The 17,508-nt window shown below is 41.4% G+C and overlaps 1 protein-coding gene across 9 annotated transcripts in view; it reads left to right on the forward strand.

Annotated features, from left to right (window-relative positions):
• The window catches only part of LOC105484918 (hedgehog acyltransferase), a 348,464-nt gene that overhangs the window by 18,740 nt on the left and 312,216 nt on the right, over positions 1-17,508 (forward strand). For 8 of the 9 annotated variants that reach the window (XM_011747037.3, XM_011747032.3, XM_071079933.1 and 5 more), the window contains exon 2: positions 2,824-2,957. The exons of the other annotated variant lie outside the window; for it this stretch is intronic. In XM_011747037.3, the coding sequence (XP_011745339.1) occupies positions 2,867-2,957 (91 nt within the window). In that variant the 5' untranslated portion in view covers positions 2,824-2,866. The remainder of the gene's footprint in view (positions 1-2,823; positions 2,958-17,508) is intronic. 9 annotated transcript variants of the gene reach the window in all.

The following is a 17,508-nucleotide window of genomic DNA, read 5'->3' on the forward strand; positions in this document are numbered from 1 at the left end:
TTTGTATTTTTTAGTAGAGACGGGGTTTCACCATGTTAGCCAGGATGGTCTCGATCTCCTGACCTCGTGATCCGCCCGTCTCGGCCTCCCAAAGTGCTGGGATTACAGGCTTGAGCCACCGCGCCCGGCCAGGCATGTGTTTTAAAGCATGAATGACTGCTTCTGGATCTCTTAGGTTGCAGGAAAAGTCCAGACCAAACTTTCTGGGTGACTTTTAGGTAATGAAATGGGGCACTCTGGGTGCAAGACCGCTTATTTCTGAAATCATGGTTTATCAAAGCTGAAGTTTATTTCCCTTCCTGCTCTGTCTCCCAGTGGCCTGAAGAAAGGAGTTTGTGTGTGGCAGATTCTGAGTCAGGCTCTAAGTCTGAGTCACTGTACACTGGCATTAATGGGATTGGCCGTGGCAGAGTGGACGGGCAGGGGCCTGGGTCCAAAGACTTGGCTTTGAGCCTTGGCTCAGTTATTTACTTATTTGTTTACTCATTTATTTAGACAAAAATTGTGCATATTTATGGTGTACAATGTGATGTCTAGCTATACATTGTGAGATGATTAAATCAAGGTAATTAACATACCCATCACCTTACCTGCTTATCATTTTATGATGAGAACATTTACGGTCTACTCTTAGCACTTTTTAAGACTATAATACATTATTGTTAACTATAATCACCATGCTGTATGATAGATCCTCAGAATTTATTCATCCTGTCCAACATCTTTTAACCAGCATTTTCCCCCTTCCCCCCAGCCCCTGGCAACCACCACTTCTGTGAGTTTGACTTTTTTTAGATTTCACATATAAGTGAGATCATGCAGTATTTGCTTTTCTGCTCTGGCTCAGTTATTTCTGGCTCTGTGACCTCATCACATTTGTCATCTATAAAATGCCTACCTCCCCTGTTCCACTTCCACCTACTTCACCAGGCTGTTGTGAAAACAAAATGAGATAATGTGTGAATTCTGGGTTTTGGCATTACTGTCACATGTTAGACGTAGTTGGTGGGGTTGGGGAGGGGGGTGCGGCTTAAAATTTTGCTCTTAGTTTGGCATCCACAATGAGACATATTTGAGAGGTTTAAGTAAAGCAGTAAAGGCCATAAATGGGTTTAAATTTAGTGAACTCTGTTAGTTGGAACATTTGGAATCATTTAATTTGCTGAATTTTAGGATCTAACTTTCCTGTACCTTCTCTATTACTTAGAATATAGTCATGGCTACCATGATGGAGAGATCTAGAATAGGAGAGGCTTCAACAACCTAGAAATGCATTTCTTTCTCCTGTAACAGTCTAGATCTAAGTAGTCTGGGGCACTTTGGGGGTTGGGGGTAGTACATGGATTTGGGGGCTGAGAGGCCTCTGTCTTGTCCACGTGGCTTTCACCTCTTCATCCATGGTGGCTGTTCCAATTCTGTTCAACAGGAAAGGGAGGGAAAGAAAGAGATGGCCACAGCCATGTCCCTTCACTCACATCCTTTTGAATGGAGCTATTCAGGTGTCCACACTTAGCTACAGTGTAGTGTTGGTGTCCAGAGGAAATTTTAATTGCTGTGTGAGAAGAGAGACTGAATTCTGAAAAGGGGTAGTGAGGGGCAGTGGGTAACAAGCAGTGTCTGTCACAGATGCCTGTGGTTATGTCATTAACTGCCCTTTAAGAAATGTATGGATGAGGCCTGGCACAGTGGCTTGTGCCTATAACCCCAGCTACTCAGGAGGCTGAGGAGACCAGGAAATCAAGATCAGCCTGGGCAACATAGACCCTGTCTCCAAAAATACATAAATAAAGTGCGTAGATGCATGGCAGACAGAGAGGTTTATAGTATTCCATTCTGATAATCAACTGCAGGATGGTACTTGATTTCTTATATATATTTTTTGAGGCAAGGTCTCACTCTGTCACCCAGGCTGGAGTGCAGTGGCACAATCTTGGCTCACTGCAACCTCAGCCTCTTGGATTCAAGTGATTTTCCTGCCTCAACCTCCTGAGTAGCTGGGATTACAGGCAAGCGCCACCATGCCTGGGTAATTCTTGTATTTTTAGTGGAGACAGGTTTTGCTGTGTTAGCCAGGCTGGTCTCAAACTCCTGGCCTCAAGTGATCCACCTGCCTTGGCCTCCCAAAGTGATGGGGTAACAGGTGTGTGCCACCGTGCCCCGCTGATTTTAAGTTTTTATTATATTTTTTAGAGATGGGATCTGGCTGTTTTGCCCAGGCTGGTCTTGAACTCCTGGCCTCAAGTGATCCATCTTGGCCTCCCAAAGTGTTGGGATTACAGGCATGAGCCACCATGCTTGGCCTATAGTATGATACTTGAAAGGGACAACAAGGATGGTGAGCCTGTTGGCTTAGAGGTTTGGATATTGTTTGTGCTTTTCAGACTTTTTGAAGCCATTTATTATTCACAAAGCACATGGTAGTCCCTTCTTGCTACATTCCAGGCACTGCGCTAGGGGCTGGGGAGTCAGCGATCATGGTCCCTGCTATCTGAGGTTCACTCCACAGAAGAGACAAGTATATTATGCAATGAGTAGAGAACTGTCTGATGTATACTCTGATGGGAGGCTATGGGAACCCCTAGGAAAAGACCTGACCCCTTTGACAGGCAGGATGCGTGTGTGTGGTGTATGTGTGGGTGTGCGCGTGCATGTTTGTTGGATGCAGGAGGGAGTAAGGTCACAGGGAGGAGGAGGCTTTATTGGGGTTATGTCTGTATCACCTCGAATAGTGATGGTCTCAGGGAGTGTGAACCAACTGAATTGATGTTAAGATGCTGTTCTCTAGTGCCATGTTCATGGCTTAATGTTTTGTCTCTTTCTCAGAAACTCTCAGCGTGGGCATCGGGAATCTTCGTGCCTAGGAGCCATGCTGCCCCGATGGGAACTGGCACTTTACCTACTTGCCTCACTAGGCTTCCACTTCTATTCCTTCTATGAAGTTTACAAAGTCTCCAGAGGTAAGGCCCCAAGCTTTTCTGACCTTCTATCAAACAAGGAAACTCCTGTCAAAAAAAAGGAGTAGAGGTGGAAGATTCAAGAAGATGATCCAATAGTGTCGGATGATGTGGGCCTTGATTTGCTTCCCCCTGTCTTGGATAGTTTGAATCAGTGACCTGAGTCCATTAAGTTTTCTACCCTAATCCTTGGTCTTTTAGGTGATGCTGTGGCTTGTCTTCTATAATTGGTGGGTTTGATTCAAAGGCTATTGAAGGCCATGGAGGGGATTTGCATTCAGAATTCAAAGTAAAACTCTTAAATTTCTCTTTCATCATTACTCCTCTCAGACATATGAGACCCGGGCTCGTTTTATCTTCTTGTTCTGTCATTTTTAGTGTGTTGCCTTTGTCTGAGTGCTGGAGATAAATCATCATCAGGTCACATCCCTGCCCATACGAAGGAGAATGGGGGCCCTCCTTTATTTTAGTGGCAGTTTGGCAGGGAGCACTAGTCACTCCTGCTCACGCCCAATTGGCCAGCACTGAGTCCCACGGGCACAGCTGGGAGGTTGGGAAATAGTCATTAGCTTGGTGGCTATGTGCTACCTAAAACTACTTTTTTTTTTTTTTTTTTTTTTTGAGACCTAGTTTCACTCTTGTCACCCAGGCTGGAGTGCAATGGCACGATCTCGGCTGACTGCAACCTCTGCCTCCTGGATTCAAGCAATTGTCCCAGCTCAGCCGCTGGGATTACAGGTGCCCACCGCCACGCCTGGCTAATTTTTGTATTTTTAGTAGAGATGTGGTTTCACCATGTTGGCCAGGCTGGTCTCGAACTCCTGACCTCAGGTGATCCTCCTGCCTCAGCCTCCCAAAGTGCTAGGATTACAGGTGTGAGCCACTGCACCCAGCCTAAAACTTCTCATGTTATGGAAGAAAGAGAAAGAATTTTGGAGGGTCCTTGAGCAGTCTCTGCCATAGGTAGCGAGAGTGTCCTTGAGGTGATAGTGATTACTGAGCCTTGTCTTAAGAAGAGCAAGAGTCAGCCAAGTAGAGAAGTGAGCAGAGGAACTCTGAACAGAGTTAAGTTTGCAGGCAAATGATGTTGGAGATAGCTTACCATCATCAGGGAACTACAAACCACTCATCAGGACTAGAGTGCAGAGTGTGATGGGGAGTGAAAGAGTTGAGCTTAGATCAAAGAGCAGGGATAGGTTGTGAAAGACATGGGTTGTATATTTGGCCAAGGAGTTTGGACCTTATCTTGAAGACAGGACAGCATATTGAAAGTAGTGCAGTCATTTAAAATGACAAAGGTAGGTTTTGGGAAGTACAGTTGAGAATGCTCTGCCTTCAGCATCTGCTACTCTATGGATCACCAGGGTTGATCTTCCTCTGCATTCTGAATGTGTCCCATTCATAGCCACGGACTTGGTTGCAGGAAATGACCATCTAAAGGAGATGAGCAGGGTTCTTTGGGCAAGGCTGTCGAAGTGGCTGCATTCTCTTGCTGGAGCCTCTGAGCTCTGAGCTTATGAAGAGGAACTAACCTGCTCTGTGTCAGGCTCCGTGTTAGATACTTCATGTACCTTGTCTCACTTGATCTTTAGCGCAGCCCTATGAGATAGGATATTTAGAAAACAAGCTTGGCTGCAGAAACTTAGCCTCCAGAGTAACTGTAGTTCACAGCTAGTGTGGTGTCTAGCTAGCATCAGAGACCCTGGTTCCTTCTCCCATGTTCCCCTGCTGTCTTCAACATGTCCCACCTTTTGTAAGGTAGCTGCTCTAGCTCTTGTTGTCAAGTTTGCTCTTTGATCAGCAGGAAGGATGGAAGGGAAGGGGAGGACAGGCTCTCTCCCTTTCAGAACTTGACTTGAAAGTGGCTTATATCATATCTATTCAAGTACTACTCACCAGAACCTAGTCCTGTGACCACATTCACTGAGAGGGGAGCTAGGAAATGTAATCTCTGGTTGGGAGGCCATTTATCCAGCCAAAGCACACGGATTCTATTGTAGAGAAAGCAAGAAGGGACATGAGCAGTCCATTGGCAGTCTCCTCCATAGAAGGGTATCTTCATTACCTATTTCTGCACAACAAGCTATCCTGAAGCTTTGTGTTTTAAAGAAACAACCACCTTTTATGATCTCTCACTGTTCTGTGAGATTCCCCCTACCTCCCGTTTTGAATATACTTTATTTTTTAAAAGTCGTTTTAAAGCCAGGCATGGTGGTGCACTCCTGTAGTCCCAGTTACTTGGGAGGCTGAGGCAGTAGGATCACTTCAACTCAAGAGCTTAAGACCAGCCTGGACAACACAGCAAGACCATATTTCAAAAACAGAACAACAAGAAAAGCAGTTTTTGGTTCACAGCAAAATTGAGCAGATAGTACAGAGAGCTCCCATAATACCCCATGCTCCTATACACACACAGCCTCGCCAACTAGCAGCGTCCAGCACTGGAGGGGTACGTTTGTTACAATTGATGAACCTACACTGACATATCATTATCGCCCAAAGTCCATACTTTACAATAGGGTTCACTCTTGGTGGTGTACGTTCTTTAGGTTTTAAGAAATGTGTAATGACCCATATCCACCATTGTAGTATCATATAGAGCAGTTTCACTGCCCTAAAACTCTTCTGTGCTTCGGCTACTTATCCTTCCCTCCCCCTGCCCCAACCCCCTGGTAGCTCCTACTCTTTTTACTGTGGCCATAGTTTTACCTTTTCTAGAATGTCATATGTTTGCCTTTTCTTCGAATCATACAAAATGTAGCCTTTTCAGATTGACTTTTTTTTTTTTTTTTTTTTTACTTAGTAATAAGCATTTAAGGCTTCTCAGTGTCTTTTTATGGCTTGATAGCTCCTATCTTTTTACTGCTAAATAATTTGTGGTCTAGAAAAAAACCACAGTTTATTAATCCACTCACCTGCTGAAGGACATCTTGGTTTTTTCCAAGTTTTGGCAATTACAAATAAAGCTGCTATAAAGATCATGCATAGGTTTTGAATGGACATAAGTTTTTACCTCCTTTGGATAAATACCAAGGAGTGCAATTGCTGGATCATATAGTAAGAATATGTTAATTTTTGTAAGAAACTGCCAAACTGTCTTCCAAAGTGCCTGTGCCTTTTGTATTCCTGTCAGCAGTGAATCAGAGTTTCTGTTCTCTGCATCTTGCCAGCAACTGGTATTGTCACAGTTCAGGATGTTGTCCATTCTAATAGGTATGTAGTAGTATCTCATTGTTTTTCTATAAGGAAATGCATTTGCATTTTCCTAAGGACATACGATGTGGAGCATCTTTTTATATGCCTATTTGCCATCTGTGTATCTTTGGTAAGGTGTCTGTCTGGTTCTTTTGCCCATTTTTAAATTGGGTTGATATGTCTTTTGCAAATAGTTTCTCCTAGTGTATGGCTTGTCTCATTGTCTTGACAGTGTCTTTAGAAAAACAGAAATTTTGAAATTTTAATGAAGTCTAGCTTATCAATTTTTTTTTTAAGGATTGTGCCTTTGGTCTTAGATCTAAAAAGTCATCACCCTACCCAACATCATCTAGATTTTCTCTTATGTTATCCTCTAGAAGTTTATAATTTTACATTTTATATTTAGGCCTATGATTCATTTTGAGTTAATTTTTGTAAAGGGTGTAAGGTCTGTGTTTAGACTGATTTTTTTGCAGGTAGATGTCCAGTTGTTCAGCACCATTTGTTGAAAAGACTATCTTTTCCTCATTGTTTTGCCTTTGCTCCTTTGTCAAAATTCAGTTAGCTATATTTATCTGGGTTTATTTCTGGGCTCTCTATTGTGTTCTATTGATATATTTGTCTGTTCTTACACCAATACCATAATGTCTTGATTACTGTAGCTTTACAGTAAGTCTTGAAGTTGGATAGTGTCAGTCTTCTGAATGTTACTTGTGTTGTCTATTCTGGGTCTTTTGCCTGTCTGTATAAACTTTAAAGTCAGTTTGTTGACATCTACAAAATAATTTTAATTATAAAATAAAGATGTTTATAGCAGCTTTATTAAAAATTGCTAAAAATTGGAAGCAACCAGGATGTCATTAAGCAGGCAAATGGATTAATAAATTGCAGTATATTCAGACAATGGAATTTGCCAGGATTTTCACTGGGGTTGCATTGAATCTATAGATCAAGTTGGGAAGAACTGACATCTTGACAATATTGTGTCTTCCTAGCCATGAACATGGACTATCTCCCCATTTATTTAGTTACTTGATTTCTTTCATGAGAGTTTTATTGTTTTCCTGATATAGATCTTATATATATTTTGTTAGATTTATAGCTCAGTAGTATTTCATTTTTTGGGTGACAATGTAAATGGTGTTGTTTTAAATTTCAAATTCTATTTATTTCATTGCTGATATATAGGTAAGAAATTGACTTTGGTATAGTTACCTTAAATCCTGCAATCTTGTTGTTATTGCTTATTAATTCCAGGAGTTTTTCTGTCAGTTCTTTCAGATTTTCTACATAGGTTATCATGGTGTCTGCAAAGATGATTTTATTTCTTCCTTCTCAATCTTATATACCTTTTCTTTGTTGTTGTTGCCTTAATTAGGATTTCCAGTAGAATCTTGAAAAAGAGAGATGAGAGGAATATCCTTGCCTTATTCCTAATTTAACTGGGAAAACTTCTAGTTTCTCACCATTAAGTATGACGTTAGCTGTGGGTTTTTTATAGATGCTTTTCATCTATCTAGTTAAGGAAGTTCCCCTCTATTCCTAGTTTTCTGAGAGCTTTTGTTATGAACGACTGTATTAGTTAGGGTTCTCCAGGGAAATAGAATCAACAGGCTACATATAGCTATAAAAGGAGATTTATTACAAGGAATTGGCCCACACAATTATAGAGGCTGGGAAGTTTCATGATCTTCTGTCTGCAAGCTGTAGACCTGCGAAAGGCAGTGGTGCCTTTCAGTTCAAGTCCGAAGGCCTGAGAACTGGAGCAGCCTAGGATGTAAATCCCAGTCTGAGGGCAGGAGAAGATGAACCGAGATGATCTAGCTCAAGCAGTAGCCAGAAACAAGAGTGAATTCTTCCTCCTCCTTTTGTTCTATTTAGACCCTCAATGGATTGGATGGTGCCCACCCGCATTAAAGAGGGCAACCTACTGTATCTGATTCAAATGCTTAACTCCTCAAGAAACACCCTCACAGGCACCTAGAAATAGTGTTTAATCTGGCCATTGCCTGGCCTGGTCAAGTTGACACATAGCGCTAACCAACACAATAGATGCTGGTTTTTGTCAAGTGCTCTTTCTGCATTTCTTGATCATTTTATTCTTCTTTAGCCTGTTGATGTGTTGGATTACATTGATTTTTTGTGTTCTGTGAGATTTTGACTTTAATATACCTGGACTGGACTCAGCTGGCCTTTCTCCTGTTTCCTGTATTGTCATCTGGGGCTGCAGTCATCTGGTGGCTCGATTGGGCTCACTCATCCAGGGTGGCTCACTCACATGGCTGGCAGTTGGTGCTGGCTGTCAGCTGGGAGCTCAGCTGGGGACTGTCAAGTGGAGTACTATGGTTCTCTCTAAATGGCTTCATGTGGCTTACATTTCTTACATTTATAACGGGGCAGCTGGGTTCCAGCTGTTGCACGTGCCACCTGGGAAGTTATACAGGTCACTTCTGCCTCATTTATTGGTCAAAGCAAATCACAGGGCCAGTCCAGATTGAAGGGGAGGAAAGACTACACCTTTTTACAGGTGGAGCAGCATATGGAGGAAGAGAAGAGTCTGATGGCAGCCACCTCCTGGAGTTTCTCTTCTATAATGGGTGTTATACTTCTTTACCCACATGAATCACTGAGGCTCAAAAGTATTACTTGTCCAAGGTCATGTATCTAATAACTAATAGAGCTGAAGCTTAAACCTAGGACTCTACAACTCTACTTCTTATGTTGTGGTAGCTTCTGGGAATGGGGCAAGGGGTCCCTTTGTAGATAGTACAAAACTTTTCTGCACCTTAACCTGTCCAGGTGCTGTCATGCTGTGCGTCATGCTGACCACTCCCTAGCCTGAAGCTTCCTAAATCCTTAATGCCTTTCCTTTTATTGTCAGTGCCGACATTCCCAAGAAATATATTCCTCAAATGCTTTTGCCAGTTTAGCTCACAGGAGCCAGATCCCCGTGCCATGCTTAAGTATGTTTAACTGGTGCAGTGTTGAGCCTTCTTGGTTCCATATCTCACTTTCTAATTCAGGAAAAAGTGCTACTTACCCACATTGTAGAAGTGGGTCACTGGAAAAATTGTCTCTACTGTGAACTTTTTTAGGGCATTCGTGTCTGGAGCAAATGTGCTGCCTAGAATAGACTAGGGGCTCCCAGTGTATTTGTTAAGTGAAATGTCTCTGGTGGGCATCTGCATGGCTACTCTCCTTGGGCACAGAGCAGGCATCTCCTTCACGGCTGTCTCTATCAGCAGTAGTGGGGTTGTCATGTGGTTGGGGACAGCAGACTGATTTTAACAGTTTTAGTCAAATGGAATCTCTCAGCAAATCCATAGCAGGGACTCAATAGAATACCCCTTCTTCCTTGCAACTCTACCAAATTAGAGTATCTTGAAGTCACATGGAAATATTTGGGGTGGTGACAGTGATCTGCTATGCTGGCTGACCTCGCCCCTGGTGCTCTGCAGTACTGTGGCTAATACACAGCTATTGCATTAGGTTGGTGCCTTATGGCTTAGTAGACATAAAACTTTTTATCTCTGTTTACTTTTTTTTTTTTTTTTTTTGAGATAGTCTTGCTCTGTCACCCAAGCTGGAGTGCAGTGGCACAATCTCGGCTCACTGTAACTTCTGCCTCCTGGGATCAAGTAATTCTCCTGTCTCAGCCTCCCTAGTAGCTGTGACTACAGGTGCATGCCACCACACCTGGCTAATTTTTGTATTTTTAGTGGAGACAGGGTTTCACCATGTTAGCCAGGCTGGTCTCAAATTTCTAACCTCAGGTAATCCACTCTTCCCAGCCTCTCTAAGTGCTGGGATTACAGGCATGAGCCACCACGCCCAGCCCCTCTCTGTTTACATTTAATGTGAAAATGCAATGTGCCATGCATCAGAAGGCTTGTGTGATAGGCCTTGAACGAATTGATGCCTCTGCCTAAAAGAATGCCATATATTTTTCTGGCCATATCAATTTAATGCAATATTCAGAATAAAAACTATTGAATTCCCATCATTGAAAATCCTGGTGATAGAAGGAATTCACCTGTTTTGTTTTTGTTTTTTTTTTAAAGAAAGCACCTGGGAGGGGAAGTCTTTGACTATTTCAGTTTACCACCTATTGGTTCTTATTTAAATGTTTTATTTCTTCTTGTACCCATTTTGACATTTTACAGCTTTCTAGGGATCTATATACTTTATGTAGGTTTTCAGTTTGATTAGTATATTGTGGCTCTTAACTTTTAAAATTTTTTTGTGGTTTCATTTTATATTTTATCTGCATCATCTTCACTCTCTTCATTTCCTCTTTCCATTTCTTCCTCCCTTCTATTTTTTTTTTCTTTCATCAGTGGTGCCAGAAATCTTATTAATCTTTTCATCATTTGGCTTTATTTTCTCAGTCATTTCTTTTTGTTTTCTAACTCATTGATTTTTGCCCTTATCTCATTATTTCCTTCCTTATTGTTTCCTTAGGTTTGGTCTGTTCCTTTTTATTTCAGTGTCATGAGTTGAATGCTTATCTCATTTACTTTGTAAAGAATGTGTTTGGATTGTTGATTGTTTTTCTCAGAAGGATTTCTAGAAGAGGAATTATAGAGTAAAACCACACAACCATTTTTCAGGTGCTTAATAGATGTACCCAGGCTGCTCTCAGGAAGGCTGTGCCAATTCACGCTTCCAAAGGAGGAGATCCATTTTTCTGTACTACTCCCAGCAAGTTGAATGCTCTTCAATCCATCTCAAGTGTATTTAGTATATGATGTGATATTTTTTCACAAATAGGTAACTAAACATTATGTCTTTTTTTTGAGACAGAGTCTTGCTCTGTTACCCAGCCTGGAGTACAGTGGCACGATCTCTACTCGCTGTTACCTCTGCCTCCTGGGTCCAAGCAATTCTCATGCCTCTGCTTCCCGAGTAGCTGGGATTACACGTGTGCACCACCACACCCTGCTAATTTTTGTATTTTTAGTAAAGACGGGTTTTTACCATGGTGGTCAGGCCGGTCTCAAACTCCTCGGCCTCCTAAAGTGCTGGGATTACTGGTGATTCTGATAATTATGATGGAATCTTGGTCATATACTGAATTCTTTTGTTAAAATTTAAAGTTTATTTTTATTTTTTATTTTACAAAAATAGAGACAAGATGTATGTTGCTGAGACTGGTCTCAAACTCCTGGACTCAAGCAATCTTCCTGCCTCTGCCTCCCAAAGTGCTGAGATTACAGACATGAGCCAGGTTGCCTGGCCTCACATATTAAATTATTATATTCTGTTTAATTGACTTCTTAATCAATTCTTACATCAATACTGTGCTGTTTTAATTATCCTTGATTTATAAAATGCTTAAGTATCTGGAGTAAGTTATTAGTCATTGGTTCTTTGTTTTCAGATCTTTCTTAGGCTATTCTTACTGGCTTATTCTTCCAGATATATATTTGAAATTGGCTACTTTCAAAAAATCATTAGGGTTTTAGTTAGAATTGTAATAAACTTATAAATTAATTTGTAAATAATTGATATTTTTATAATGTGTCTTTCTATCCAATAATATATTTTTTTCTTTGCTTATTCAAAATCTTTAATCACTTCCCTTAATGAAGGTTTGTGGTCTTCTTCAAAATAGATCCTGCTGAAACTTAGGATTATTTCTGAGTCTTTTCCTTTCTCCTTTTGCGATTGGGATATTTTCCAAATTTCCTAGCTGATTATTTCTGATCTACACAAAAGGTATTTATTTTGGTTTATCTATTTTATATTTTAGCAATTTATTGAATTCTCTTATGTTCCATTGGCTCATTTGATTTTCCTTGTTCTTGTATTTAGATAATACCATCCGCAGATGATGATGGTAGTTTTGCTTCATTTGTTTTTGCTTTGCTAGGACATCTAGAACAATACAACAGTTGAATGTTATCCTGTTTTAATTCTGACTTTAATGGAAATCTCTGTATAGTGAAAGCTTGAACAAGCTTTACTTGTTTTTAAAAACTCATGTTAAGGAATCCTAGCCCCTTTAAATTGGCAATAAGTGTTTAATTTTATTTGTTTTTAAAGTACCTATTCCTTTTTTGACCTATTGATACATTTTAAAGTCATCAGTTTTCCAAAGGCAAACCATACGAATTCAATCCTACTACAAACCTACCATGGCCATGGTATTTTTAAACATACTTTTCCCCCTAGGGTTAAAAAAATATGGATTTCTAAGTGAGAGTGGTTGGCCTGTAATTTTGTTTTGTCTCATCCCCAATTTCAATCTTGATATTCTGTTAGCTTTATAAAACAACTGGAGATGATTCCATTTTAAAAAATATTATGGTACTGTTAAGGTAGTTTATGAAATGTCTGCATCAGTGTCTGATGTTATTCACTTCTAAGTATGTCTAGGCATGAAGTCTCTTTGGGAGTTTATTCATTGAAAACTTTTCAGTACTTTTCAGGGTTATTTGTATGCTTTCATTCTTAAGTCAGTTTGAACAATTCATATTTTTCTATTTCATTATTACTGTTTTTGAGACAGTGTCTCATTCTGTTGCTCAGGCTGGAGTGTAGTGGCTCGATCCTAGCTCACTGCAAACTCAAGCACCTGGGCTCAAGTGATCCTCCAACTTCAGCCTCCTAAGTAGCTAGGACTACAGGCACACATTACCACACTTGCACACTTGCTTGGCTATTTTTTTTTTTTTTTTTTGGTGATAGGATCTTTCTATGTTGCCCAGGCTAGTCTTGAACCCCTGGCCTCAAGCCAAATCCCAAAGTCCCGGGATTATAGGCATGAACCACTATGCCTGGCCTGTGAAAATTATTTTCTAATGAAAAGCAGCTACCCTAGAACCTTCCGATTTTACAGAGACCAGGCACATCTTCTTTTATGAAGTAGCTATGATCCTGAAAAGTTGCATATTAATGACATTTTCATAAATGAAACTGTGTTTCCCATTGATTTGCATTTTCATGTCACAGGCTTTTTTTTTCATTTTTTTAATATTCAGTGATATATCTGTAGTTAATGTTTCTTTAAATACACTCTAGCACCAGGGAGCCCTCATATTTAAGGAGCCTTTGCTTTTTATGGTGCAAAGTATTTATTTGAATCACCACTCCCTGTTTCTTTGTTTTTATATAGTTGTTCTTAAAGTGGGATACAGCTAGTATAGCTGAACACATTCACCTTCTACCTTTTGTTTATTTCTGTATAAACCTGTGGTTTTCATTGTTACTAAGCTCGATTTATGAATAAAGGATACAGAAGCTCATTTATAGATCAGTTCTTTCTTTTACGTTGTTCATGCAACGTGCTAACCTCTCATGGGGCATGGGTTTTTTTGGAAGTAATTTTTCCCACTGACTTTTGTGATTAGAGGAACTTATTTGGTTGCAAGATGATCAGTAACTCTGGAGAGCCCAGTCCAGGGTGGGAAAACAAAGGCCACTGGTCCTGTCCTTGAACAGGTGTCCTTGCTCTTAGAACCAGGTGAGCTGACTGAGTATGGCTGGGGCCACCAGGGGTCCTTCAGTTAACAAGACTTTGTGAAAAGACCCAAATGTACTTCTGTAGGAGCCGGGAACTGAACAGCCTGTCATGAAGCTTTAACAGTGAGTGTTGTGGAACAGCCAAGGCTCCAAACATTCTGTTTGGTGATGCTTCACATTATATTTGACTGTGGTTTCCATTGTTACCTATGGCCAGAGTCTTAGGAAACAGTTGAATCACTGTCTTCGTATTGGAATGGATCCCAAGTCTTATAGCCTATCCCTTCCTTCTTGCACTGGCATTTTCCTCCTGGGTTGACACTGGTCCTTCAGGTAGGTGTTGGGGTTCAGGAGCACTACCTCAAAACGTGGCATCTTGGCATTTGAGAAAACAGCAGAAGCGGGAAAGTTACTCCCAACCTTTCTCCCCTGAAGCAGGTCATAAAACCCTCATCTGAGAGGTGCCTTCTCTATACACAAAGGAAGGGAACATCCTTATCTCAGAAGATGAAGGATCACACAGAAGAAATAGGTCTTGCTAAGTTCCCCTCAGTTTATTGCCATTAGAACATACTCATTTTGTCCAAATCTATTTCTCCACGACTGTCCAATCTTCATCAAACCTAGCATAAAATACACAAATTTAGCCATTTCTTTGGGTCTTCATTTCTTTACGAAGACTCCTGTATCATGTAAAACTTACATTAAATACATTTGTATGCTCTTCTCTTGTTAATGTGCCTTTTGTTACAGGGGCCTCAGTCATGAACCTACGAAAGTTAGAGGAAGAATATTTTTTTATCCTCACATAGGGGGAGTGTTGGCTTCCAGATAATCTGCTTTCTTAAGACTTTTAGTAAGCCTCCCACAATGACATGGGGCAGAGACTGGGCTGGGGGGCATTTGCGGGCAAGCCCTAGTATTAGACTCCACAGCTCCTCATTCCTTCTGCTCCCCATCTGGTGCTCCATGTCAGACCCCACACACTGAACATGCATAGAGCTTATGGCTTACTCTTGGCTTGAGAGTTTCCATTTCAGTCCAGGCTGCTTCTCCTTCTCCCAGAAGCTCTAAAGTTTCCCATGCAAATTACACACCTGGTGGTCTGCCCCTGCAGACTCAGAATTTCTCAGGTGAGTGGCAGATGAGCAGCCCTATTTGGGAGTTTTGAAGGACATTTATGCAGTGTCTCCTTTTACATCCATTGGCATATATGATTTGCTTTCCCTTGGGTTATTTTTAAATCACTTTTTTATTCCTCAAGTGGAAATTGGAAGAGGAAAGAAGGAGCCCCTAGGCCTCCAGAGTGTCATAAAAAGCCACCCCCTTTCTGTAGGATAACCTGCAGATGAATATTTGAGAGTTGCTTACCACTAAATTCTCCCATCATCAGAAGCCCATCTTTTCTGTGCCGCCCTTCCTATTCTCAATGACTACCACAGTCTGTTGTACTCGTGGCTTCCTGGAGAAATAATCAGTAGGAGCTGATTGGAGTTTTGCCAATGCGTAGAAACAGCGGGGCACGTGCGCCATGACTGGGTGTGCTGCTCCCAGTGGCTTGTGTCTTGTGTCAGACTAGGGTGTGTGTGTGTATGTGTTTTCTTCTCTTTCTGATTATTGCCCTCTTACTACACCCACCCCAGAATTAATTTCCCATCAAAATGCTGAGAGTGAAAAGGGGTAGGTTAGTTAGAGGTTTTAAGTAAATGGTTTACCACCACAGCTCATTGACAGCGATTAAAATGCAAATCCTCTCACTCAGTAGGTAGGATGGAGCTTTGATGTATCCTTTTGTGGAAGGCAAGAATCAACAGCTGACGTGGTAATCAGGACTCATCAGCAGAAATTGCTTCATTTCTATGCTCTCAGGCAGTTTTGTGAAGCTCTGAATTTGGGGAAATAGAAACAGGGCACTGGAAGAAAGAGCGGGCTCTGCCAGTCAGTCCTTTGTGATGGGGAGAGAATTCCCAGGCACAGAAGGCTGCTTTTCTGTTTATGGTGGCCTCTTGCTTGACTGTGTTTGACTTAGGATAAAAACTCCAGTTCTGCTCAAAGAACGAAGGTCCGAGGTCCCTCCCTAAGAATAAAACTGCCTGTGCAAACATTATGAATGTAACTGCCTTTGTAGGACTAACAGATTAGTCATAAGATTAGAAATGAAGCTTAGGAGTTATGCAGCTGGAGGCCACAAGATTCTAAACCATCCCAATTGCTCCTAGGTAAAACTATCACTATTGTAAAAACCTAAGATTGGTGCTTGAGATATTTTGCAGACCCTGTACTGGAGGGATCAGCTGGTGCCACCCAGATCGATGAACTGGCTCATCTGATCTTGTGGCTCCCACTCAGGAACCGACTCAGTACAACAGGACAGCTTTGACTCCCTATGATTTCATCTCCCACCTGACCAATCAGCCCTGGCCCTCTACCTGCCAAATTATCCTTAAAACAAAACAAAACAAACAAACAAAAAACCAGTCTCACGAGGTCAGGAGTTCGAGACCAGCCTGACCAACATGGTGAAACCCCATCTCTACTAAAAATACAAAAATTAGCCAGGCATAGTGGCGCACACCTGTAATCCCAGCTACTCGAGAGTCTGAGGCAGGAGAATCGCTCTCACCCAGGAGGCGGAGGTTGCAGTGAGCCGAGATTGCAGCACTGTACTCCAACCTGGGCGACAGAGCGAGACTTCTTCTGGGGCGGGGCTGGGGGAAATTTTCAGGAGACTGATTTCGGTAATAATAAAACTCTCATCTGCCATTTAGGCAGCTCTGTGTGAATTAAATTTCTCTATTATCATTCCTCTGTCTTGATAAATGTGCTGTGTCTGGGCAGCGGGCCAAATGAACCCAAAGGGCGGTTACCAGAACATATAATCAGAAATTCTGAGGGTTACTGCAACTTGTGGAAAGATGTCCTGCCTCAGGTTCTCCTGTATCAACTACATTCTGCAGCTGGGGTTTTCAGCTAACTTAAGGCAATGTGAAGACAGTGAGTTCCAAATGGGTCATGAATGGATTTAACTTAGAATTTAAAATTTATGTCAGGGAGCATTTGTGTCAAGAAATGAGACAAAGGTGATATATATGAATTCTCCAAAACATGAGGAAAGATTTTTTTTTTTTTTTTTGATATGAAATTTCACTCTTGTGCCCAGGCTGGAGTGCAATGGTGCGATCTCGGCTCACTGGAACCTCTGCCTCCTGGCTTCAAGCGATTCTCCTGCCTCAGCCTCCCAAGTAGCGGTGATTACAGGCACCTACCACCACACCCAGCTAATTTTGTATTTTAGTAGACATGGGGTTTCTCCATGTTGGCCAGGCTGGTCTTGAACTCCCGACCTCAGGTGATCTGCCTGCCTTGGCCTCCCAAAGTACTGGGATTACAGGCTTGAGCCACTGCGCCTGGTCAAGGACGGATTTTTGGTCTAGAGCTATGCTGTCCAGTACTGTAGTCATGGGCCACACTGGATAGGGAGCATTTGAAATGTGGCCAGGTCAAACTGAGGTGTGCTATAAAGATGACATGTAAATAGGATTTTAAAGAATTAGAAAAAGGGAATGTAAAATAACTCATATCACTGTTTAATATTGATTTCATATTGAAATACAATTTATATTGGAGTAAATAATATAGTAAAATTAACTTGACTTTTTTTTTTTTTTTTTTTTTTTTTTTTTTTTTTTTTTTACTTTGTGGCTATTAGAAACTAAATTTTTAAGTGTGGCTCATGTTCTATTTCTATTGGGCAGCACTAGGCAAGATTTTATCATCATTCTCCAGTCTGCATAGGGCTCCTTGCTCCCACTAGAGGGAGGTATGTTCCAGCCTCAGGAACTCTGAGGCTAGCGTGTAAATAAATGCCACTGCTTTTGAGTGAACTCTTAAAACA

This window comes from Macaca nemestrina, chromosome 1 (genome assembly GCF_043159975.1).
Source record: "Macaca nemestrina isolate mMacNem1 chromosome 1, mMacNem.hap1, whole genome shotgun sequence".
NCBI lineage: Eukaryota > Metazoa > Chordata > Mammalia > Primates > Cercopithecidae > Macaca > Macaca nemestrina.